We start from the raw sequence: 10,127 nt of genomic DNA, 5'->3' as shown, positions 1-10,127 counted from the left end.
CCCCCCCCCCCCCCCCCCATTTCATCTTTTACGGCTGCACCGAGCGCACAATGTAATTACACCCCATCCGTGGTTTGATATTTACACTGTTGAAGATAGAAGGTTTTATCCGAAAAAGAAGCTCTGTGTGGTAAAAATAGTCTCCGAGTGGTCCCGCCGCTCGGAGGAGAGGAATGCCTGTTCAGAAGCCGGAGAGGAAATGAGCTTTGTCGTCTTCCACGCCGTTCGCTGCGTTTTCCAAATTCATCAGACACCCTTTTTTTTCCCCAGCCAGACGCGCTCGGTTCGTGTACTTAAATAACGGGTTGGTTCCCTTCCTGTCGTGTACTGATCAATCCTTGGACTGCATTTAAAGAGCTTTGGTTTCTGATTTCTGTCATGTTTAAAGATGTCGGACCAAAGATGTTCTATAAAGACAGTTGGGTAGGTGAGGATGTCTGCACTCTTTTTTTTCTCCAATAAATGTGCATCAGATGTGGGTTAAGGCTCAAGACACCTGCACAGCATCAAGGGGAGAACTCCAGAAAGAGGACACACTGAAAGAAAATAGCTTGCATGTGTATGTAAAATCAAAGAGAAACCACTTCACACATGTTTAGTTTTCGACCACAAAATCAACTCTAAGAACTAATATAGGAAATCACAATAAAGCAATATTGCAACGAATGTTAGGGCATTGATAAGTGGTGGCTCGGCTTGTTTTCTGTATTTTCTCTTATTTTAAGTATCCGTGGTATGCACTTTTTGGAGAGTTTTGGGGAGTCGAACCTGCAACGAGGTGTAAACCTGGAATATTGGATTTTTATGTGATTATTACATCAAGATACAATGCACCATATTTTCTCAGGGATTTAATTTGCCCGGAAACATGCATGTGTTTTACTTTATTGTATCCCTAAACAGTTTGATTATTATCTACTGCACTATTACTGGCTATTTTTTTTTTTTAAGTTAGTGTCTTAATTGTTAATTGGAAATGTATGTAGGCTACATCAATGGCAGGTGGACAACCTGTCCACATTGAATGTCCACAATTGTAGGAAATAAAGAGAGAGGAAATAAATTCAGCCATCTTTCTTAGTTAATATTGCCTTGAACTGTTTAAGCCTTGTGTTGTCTTCCCGAAAATCAACACTTTTGTTCACGCTTTTAACTTTTTCTTACATATATGTCCCATTTTTCAACACTTTTGACTCTTTTTTCCCCCCCAATGTATGTCACTATTTTTGACATTTTACGCAACACTAACTCATTAACTTTAGTTTTACAGTTATTTTAGGAATTTATGCTCAATAAACCTCCTTTATAGGAACTTATTTTTGAGTTAGAAAAGCAGAAATTAGGAATTATTTAGACTAAAATGAAAGGAATGGATGTTGATGATAATCACAGACTGGAATATGTCAACTTTTACTCAATACTTCTTCAAAACCACTTACATTTGTTATTTCAAATGCTATAAAATGTAATAACACACCCCAAAACGATTGTGTGGAATCAATCATGTTATTTATGGAAATTAAAAAGAACAGTGATATAGGACAATGGAGGACAACATGAGGGTTAAATGTTTGTGATCAATAATAGCATTGATTGACAAAATTGAAATGATGAAATATGGAGATACAAGGCGACCATGTGAATTCCCCGCAGAGGAACAGGAACCAGTGCATGTGCATTGCTTTCTGCTCCCAATTCCCCAATGCAAAGCATCCCATGCCTGTAGACGGCGTTAGTGATGATGCAAAACGGTGTTTAGCGAGCACGCTAGTGAGTCTCCAACGAGGGAGAAAGAGCAGGACAGTAGCATGCGTGGCGAAGCTTCACAAGGGTGGAGGTGACATACTAGCACACACATGACAGGGATGACAGATCAACAGGGATCTGAGACCGTTTTTTTTTTTTCTTCGTACGCCTTGTCTCATCTGGTAGTTTGTTTTGTCCGTACATGCAAAGAAACTCAATCTACACCTGAAAGAACGCGGAGGTTTGTGGTTCCAAATCTGGATCGGGTCGAATAAATACTTTTTCTCTACGTTGCAGGCAGAGCAGATGTCTGTTTTGTTGTGCTCTGAGAGCAGTGAGCTGGCGCGCACACACACACACACACGCACACGCACACACACACATTGAAGACTGATTAGGACAATTGGCTTTGTCTGCTTTCTACTGAAACTCCTTTACTGGGTTTACTAAGTGTAAAAGAATGAGCCCATTCATGAATGAAAAAAGGAAATCCATCCAATTCATTGGGAGTGACAGTGTCCATGTTCTCATGAGCCATTCATACATCTAGCTAGGACAAGTAATGCACTGTAATTCCTATGTATTCCACATATTTAATACTGTGGGTACTACATTGCTGCTGCTGTGTAGGAGTGCTGTGGTGAATGGCACCAGGAGTTGTCTTGCTTGGGGGTACTACTTAAGGGGAGGGTGTTCTAAACCATCTTTTTTTAATTATTATATTTGTTTAGGTGCCATGACGATCACATGTAACATTTATTAAGCTGGAACTTGACGTTCATTTGACCCATAGTTACTTTTTACTATTTAGAGACGATGCAGACATCCAATGTGATGAAGACAACTTGCTGCATGATGCTGGAGGATCACTCCTCTATTCTTTTTTCATAAATTCCATAAATTACCAGAGACAAAGTACAGTATTGAAGCAAACTGGTGATTTCCGTTCCTTCTGGTTTACCTTACATACATATTGGTATATCACTTCACGAAGATGAACAGTATTTCTCAGTGTGTTCTGACTGACAGTGTGTGTGTTATCTCAGGGAGGGTTGTTCTGAGGGACAGTGTGTGTGTGTGTGTGTGTGTGTCTCAGTGAGTTTTAGCAACTGTTTAGCTCAGGTGACTGTTGGCAATGTAGACTGTAGTTAGAGTTTAGCACTTGTGGCATCGTTTAGCAAAAAAAAAAAAAAAACCTACGCTCACACACGAACCCGTTTGTGAGGATGTGTTGCCATGTTGGCTAAATAAATCAATTGAAAGTTCATTAAACCACCACCAATTTTGACTGTGTATTTGACCTAATTATCAGGAAAAAAAATATTTCTTAATTCGGAAAGGAAATAAATTACCAGATTTTATGGCAATTTTCCAAGAAATTACTGAGTGAGTGAATGAATGAATGAATAAAGTTCAACCAACATCAATAGGGGTTTAAAGAAAGTTTTTAGTATGGTTAAATGAATGAATGTAGTCAAAAAAAATGTATATGCAGTAGTCCCATTTTACATCAACAATAGATGAAATTCAAGTTTAATAGTCAATGTGGATAAGTGAAGAATGAATGAATGAATGAATGGATGGATGGATGGATTGACAAATGAATAAGCAATCATAGGTTATTATTTTGTCTGGCCCATTGCCCCACTGTATAGATTAAATGTTATGTTATATGTCGGAAAGAATTAGATTTTTAATGAATGAACGACTGCCGATGCCGCTGATTGTTATGAAGCCACATTATTTATATCTATAGTTCATTTAAGTTAGGAAAATGATGGAATGACTGAATGAGGATTGACGCGCTTTGCCTCATTTTGTCTCGTTTGTCGCCCCTTCTCCATGATGACTGAATTAAACCTGTCTATATATAATATGTTTTTGGTGTGCCAACCCTAACTTGCTTCGGAATCCCCTTGGCTTGGAGATGAAGAGGTGGACCTGTTTTTTAGTTTCCGTCCCAGTGTACCTTACGTGCCGACGTTACCTAGTCTTTCCAGAGTTGCGCAGAGAGATAGCAGAGGGGACGAAGGACAATTCGGACCTATTAGTTTTGGCTGGTGGCTGACTGAAACGGACACCGGAGGGCAGCAAATTAAATCCTGCATTCAGGGGGTGAGAACTATCGGACATGATGGATTCTGCCTTTTTAAGCACATGTCCATTATCCAGATCACTTGGTGTCGTCTGCTGAATCCCGATGATTTAGCTGCTAACTTTAATTACCGTCGTTTTTCCCTTTTAAATTCAGAGAAGCACACCAGCAAATACATGAAAAGGTAAAGACAGACTCAATAACAGATTAATAAAACAACGTCACCAGGGATCTGTCCACTTGAAACGTAGCTAGCTTTCTCGGACAGAAGAGACGCTGCGGACTTTTCTTACTCATCATGTCTGTGTTTAGTTCAAAGGTCGACTCGTTATCTATGACGACTCCCAAGTATTTGTATGATTCAACAATTTCAACCTCTTTTCCATCAATAATTGTCTTTACACGAGTCTGTCCTTGTTGACGTGATTCCCTCTTCTAACTACTCCCTCTGCTTTCTTGTCGTCCCCCTGCAGGCAAAGCAGAGAGGAGCTCGTACTCGTACAGCAGAGGGTCCAACCCACACTGCCACCAGGTCAGTACCACTCTAAATGTCTTCTTCTGTAAAAACGCAGCGTTGTGGGGGCGGGGTCGCTCAGCTTTTGGGTTTTTTTGGGGTCAAAGCATGCAAACGGTGGATTTGATCTGACGTCTGTGGTTAGAGGATGTTCAGTGTCAGGGATGAGGCGCAATGTTGTAGTATCCGGGAATGGTGTTCTCAAGACCTCATTTGCACTCGGTCTTGGATGAAGAGGACTCTGATTTTGTTTCAAGACCGGTCAAGACCACAACTGCAGGATTGTCACAAAAATGACCCGTTTATCGTGTGATATATGTGTTAACATTGGATTGGATGTACAACTTCCTGCTTCTAATATAACCAATATATAATTTATGCAGCTTTAAAAGTCCCTATAGTAAAAGTAATAGTAATAGTATACCCTATAGTAAAAAGTGAGACATCCATCTATATCTATCTATATATCTTTCTATCTATATCTGTCTATATCTATACACACTGGATCTTTAAAAAGACAGGCGCTAATATGGAGTGTTTCCGTAGGAGGGTAATTACAGATATATTCAGACAGACAGTAAGAGAAAAATATTTGTTGTTTAGCATGTAGAACCAAAGTACAATTATGAACATGAAAATGAATATATAATGTCCCCTTTAAAGTCTTTAGTTGCCTGTAACTTCTCTAGTGTTTTTACATCATGCAGTGAGTTGCACAACAGGTGATATGGTTGTTGTATTATCTCTCTTCTATGTGTCAATCAGTCTCTCCACTACCAAAAAACAACAGCTGTTAACATGCTTTCATAGTTTTAACTTTTCAGAGAAATCCGAAACTACATACAGTACAAATTCTGACAACCACATATTCCCAACTTTATACAATAAATAACTATTCATTTTGACTTAACTTCAACAAGACAAATCTCTTTTAAAAAAGATACATATTTTCGGTTGTGGCGCCAGGTGTTCGGAAGACTTTGGTAATAGTTTGGTTTTGAATTTGCGCTATAATCGGCCCGCTTAATTCTCATGGACCATATGCATCCATGAGGAGATGCACATTGATAATTAAGAGAACGTACAGATGCTTGCGTTTGATTCTGCCCGTGGAATATTAAACCGAGGGAGACTTGATGTGCTCGCAGTAATTTGATGACCTCCTTCTGGTTTTGAAATTAAAAAAATCGTGGACGAGTGCAGGCTGTTGGACAAGTTACTCTGATGTTCTGGATTTATTTCTCTTTTAGTCTTGTGCATCGATGGATTATCAAAGAAGTGCATGTCCGTGCTTATGAATATCAAAGTTGTGGTAAAGGATTTTGGAAATCATTAGGAATAAAAGGTTTAAATGAATGGGTTTCAGAAAAGGGGAAAAGATCATATAATTTACTTATTTAATGCAACACACCTTTCATTACTGCAGCAGAACTTTTCAAACACAATGATACGTGTAAATATAGTAACGTTTGAGACATGTATTGTTCTTTAGAAAGATGACTGTGCAATTAAAATGAAAGTGAATGCCCAGTCATAGCAGTGCTCTTTTAAAAGGCAACACAAAGCAATTAGTTTTTTTTTAGATTACACTGTTTGAATAACTTAAGTCCTGCATCTAAATCCATATCAACAAAACATTCAGCCAAGTATTAAATTTGCAATTTTGTCCGACCTTATCACTATCACTCTGTTGAGTTGTGCATTGCCCATTATGTGCCTTAATCCATTACTAGGGATGTAATGATGCATTGTGAATGGGTTAAAAAAAGGATGTAATGCGTAAAGATTACAATTGGTTGAGATCCAAAAATGAATGGCAGTACACTGTTGAAAATTCCCAGGCCAGGTTGGAGATATAATCCCTCCGCCTAGTCCTGGGTCTTCCCCGAGTCCTCCTCCCAGCTGGACGTGCCAGGATTTGGGTAGCCAGGACTCCCCATGATTTGGTATTTGTTTCTACAGTCGATTTGAAAATTTGAAAAGAGGACACATCTGTTTGCAGTTTTTCTAAATAAAGTAAGATTGGTTTTGTCGCTTATCTTCACGTCATTCTGTTACAACGATGTAATTGTCAACTTAAAATCTTGAATCTAATCGTAAGTTAAATATGGTGTTACATCCCATTCCATTACTTACATTACACCCACTGATAACAGTACAATAGTAAAAATGTTTCCTGTCAGCCAAAGCCCACAGCTCCCTCAGAAAGAAGAGAAAAGAAAGAACCATACAGGTCTGACATGTGTGCAAGTTTTTCTGAATTTTCCCTAAAGCCCTCAAAAATTACAGTGATGGTCCGGAATAATAATAATAATAATAATAACAATACCTACTGCACGGAAACTTGGATATAGACTCGGTGGACCCCGGTGAATTTTGATCAATTTGAAAAAATATGCAAGTTCTAGATGACCAACTTCCTGTCCGGGGCTGTTGAATAGTGACTTGAGCATCCATGACAAATCTTGATTGAAAAGGCCATTCATGCTTTTAACAGTTCAAGGTTGGAGTACTGTAAAGCTCTCTATGTTGGTCTGAACCAGACCTCCGTCTCGCGTCTTCAACTTGTTCAAAATGCTGCTGCTCGCTTTGTAACAAACACACCTAGACGTGCACACATCACTCCCGTTCTCTACTCCCGGTGCATTTTAGAATAGATTTTAAGATTTTATTGTTTCTTTTCAAAGCTTTAAACGGTCTCGCCCCAGAGTATTTGTCTGAAATTTTAACTGTGCGGCAGCACAACCGGTCGTTGCGGTCTTCAAATGAGTTGGTTTTAGAAGTCCCAAGATTGATTACGTGGGGCTGTTAGAATTGTTTTAATGAATTAACCACTTTGCAATGTATTTAGCATTAATCCCACCTGCATGAAATGTTGAATTTTGAATATATGATTACACAATGCTTGTTAAATCACAGAACTACACCTCAATCATTCATATATTCAGACGTAAATGGAACTAACATCTCAATACACTCGGATCCGGCAAGCGCTCTTACTGTACTCACTCAGAATACTAGTCATCTGTTCAGGATGCCAGGTTGTTAAAGCCATTATGAAATAGTGTGATGTTCCACTGGCCTAATGGAGATCTGAGCTTCATGATAATGGGCCAAGCCGGAGCGTCGGGAAGGAAAACGAGCGCCAGGTGCGGCGATTGCTGCGTTTGAGCGTGTAGCGGGTCAAAGTGGAAGACAACCAACGCAGCATTTGGGAAATCTCGCAATGTCCCGAAGATGTTATTTTATTTTTTTTTTTTCATATTGACCGATTTAATGACGAGCACAGAGCTCTCTTTGGCACACGATTGTAAACATGAAGAAGCTAATGACGATTGATATTTCATGGGATTTCCGTGAAACTATAACCTTTGGCGGTAAGGAGCGTGCGGTCTGTGGTGGTCTTTGGTGGTCTGTACCAATGATTCCTCCAAACTAGGGTTGGGTAGCATTTCAATTTTTATGATTCTGAACTGGTACTTTCAAAATGATTCCAATTCCTAAACCAATAAAAAAACAAAAAAAAACATCAAAGAAAGACACTGTAATGAAGTGTTTGTTTTAAATGAAAATGATTTATATTTAAAAAATGCTTAATGCTTTTTTTCAATATTCTTTTTTTTGGACGTTTTCAACACTACATAACACAAATTAACTAACTTTAGTTTACAGTTATTCTAGGAATTTATGGTCAAATAACCTAATTTATAGGAAATTATACCTAATGTTTGAGTTAGAAAAGCAGAAATTAGGGATAATTTAGACTAAAATTAAAGGAGTGTATGTTGATGATAATCACAGACTGGACTATGTCAACTTTTACTCAATACTATTTCAAACCACTTCAATTTGTTTTCTTCAAATGCCATAAAATTGATTAAGACACACCAAAATGAATGAAAGTAGAGATTTGTACTCGCCAAAGAGCGCTGTGTTGAATCAATCATGTTATTTCAGGGAATTAAAAAGAACATCGATATAGGGAAACGGGTCAATTTGACCTGAGGACAACTCGAGGGTAAATGCTAGAAACTAAGTTTGTTGACCAAATGAGAATATCATTTCAAACTGGATCCACTTGATTTTATGTTTAAATAAAAGTTACTTTTTTTTGTCTCCTTATTTGAACACAACGCTGTGTATTTTGGAGATGTACACCAGCGTCTTGGGCTACAGAGGTTGACAGTGTTTGCTAACAGGGGCAACCAAACCAACTAAAGTGATTGACTGTTGCCCCGGGCAACTGGGCGAACATTACTGTTGAGGAAAGTAAAGGAAAGCAACAATCCCAGTGTGGCATTTCAAGGACTCTTGGCAGTTGTCAGACGTAAACAGACCTTCCTGCCTTTTGGTTTCCATCATTTCCTTTCTGTTATGAGGAGAGGACTTTGCTCTGACAACCTTGGGAAAACACACACACACACACACACACACACACACACACACACACACAGAGAGAGAGAGAGAGAGAAAACATGTCTTGTCATATTTAAATTTGTACAGTAACTTCTTGAATCCATTCCCAACCTTCCATTCATTCATTTGTTTTTTGCCTTCACTCATACTTAATTTTTTACATTTTGCTCATGTATTCATTTGTTAATGTGTGGATTTTTTTATCATCTTTTAACTCAAACAATCCAGTCCCTGCCAGTTAGGCGGTATGTTACAGTTTTTTAGTCACCATGATTACTATTATAAGAATATAACATGTTGCAAGTGTTTTAAAACTCTAAGTACTATGTCTCAACATGTCTCACATGTCTCAACCACCGAGTAACTGCTGATCTACAACAAGTACATTTGATAAGTCACCTAAGCATATAAAATATGCAATTTTTTTCAGTTAAGCTATTGTGACAATCACTTAGTCCAAGACCAAACAATGTGAGTTACATGTTTCAAAATGACCCTTTGTGTTGCTGAAGATTATGGCTTTGCTTTACGGTTTTCGCGTTACAGTAGGCAACAATGTAATTGTAATATTAATTAATAACACAATATGTATTGAGATAGTTCATATCCCATAATCAGATGTATGATTAATGAAGACATCTTTCCCAATCATTGATGCAAGAAACAAACTTTTTATTTATTTATTATTGCTGTAATATTTTGCACGATACATAATCGACCATACTTGGAGCATATTAGGCAAATATTTCATTGACTATCAGACTATCATCACAATAAGCATTGTTAGGACGAAGTATTTTAATAATAGAGAGGAAATTCTTCTCCAACGTTACATGTGCCTTTATGACTTTAATATCATATGTGAGTTGTAAAAAGAGGTACTTCTTGACAATCTGTTTATACTATGTACTATGAAATATTATAGTAGCATAGCTTCAGAAAACAACTGTAAATAATTTGGTCAAAAATACATATGTTCACTTCCTCATTGCTCACCCACTCGCCCACACACTCACTCACTCACTCAATCACTCACTCACTCACTCACTCACACACTCACTCACTCCTTCCCTCGCTCCCCTCCATCCGCCCTCCCTCACTCGCTTACTCACTCTCTCCCTCCTTCACTCCCTCCCTCCCTCACTCTCTCCCTTCCTCCCTCCCTCACTACCTCCTCACTCATTCACTCACTCACTCACTCCCTGACTCCCTTACTCACTCCTTGCCTCCCTCCTTCCCGTGCTCGCTCACTCACTTACTCTCTCTCTCCCTCCTTCACTCCCTTCCTCCCTTACTCTCTCCCTACCTCCCTCACTCCTTTATTCCCTCACTCCCTCCCTCCCTCCTCACTCCTCA

At 38.7% G+C, this 10,127-nt stretch overlaps 1 protein-coding gene across 1 annotated transcript in view; it reads left to right on the top strand.

Annotated features, from left to right (window-relative positions):
• Window positions 1–10,127, top strand: part of LOC117959697 (transcription factor 4-like) — a 256,373-nt gene that overhangs the window by 112,941 nt on the left and 133,305 nt on the right. The window contains exon 7 of the mRNA XM_034896975.1: window positions 4,315–4,373. Coding sequence (XP_034752866.1) covers window positions 4,315–4,373 — 59 coding nt within the window. The remainder of the gene's footprint in view (window positions 1–4,314; window positions 4,374–10,127) is intronic.

The sequence above is a fragment of the Etheostoma cragini genome, chromosome 16, assembly GCF_013103735.1.
Source record: "Etheostoma cragini isolate CJK2018 chromosome 16, CSU_Ecrag_1.0, whole genome shotgun sequence".
NCBI lineage: Eukaryota > Metazoa > Chordata > Actinopteri > Perciformes > Percidae > Etheostoma > Etheostoma cragini.
Note: the sequence above shows the minus strand (reverse complement) of the source record. Positions and strands in the feature narration are given on the sequence as shown.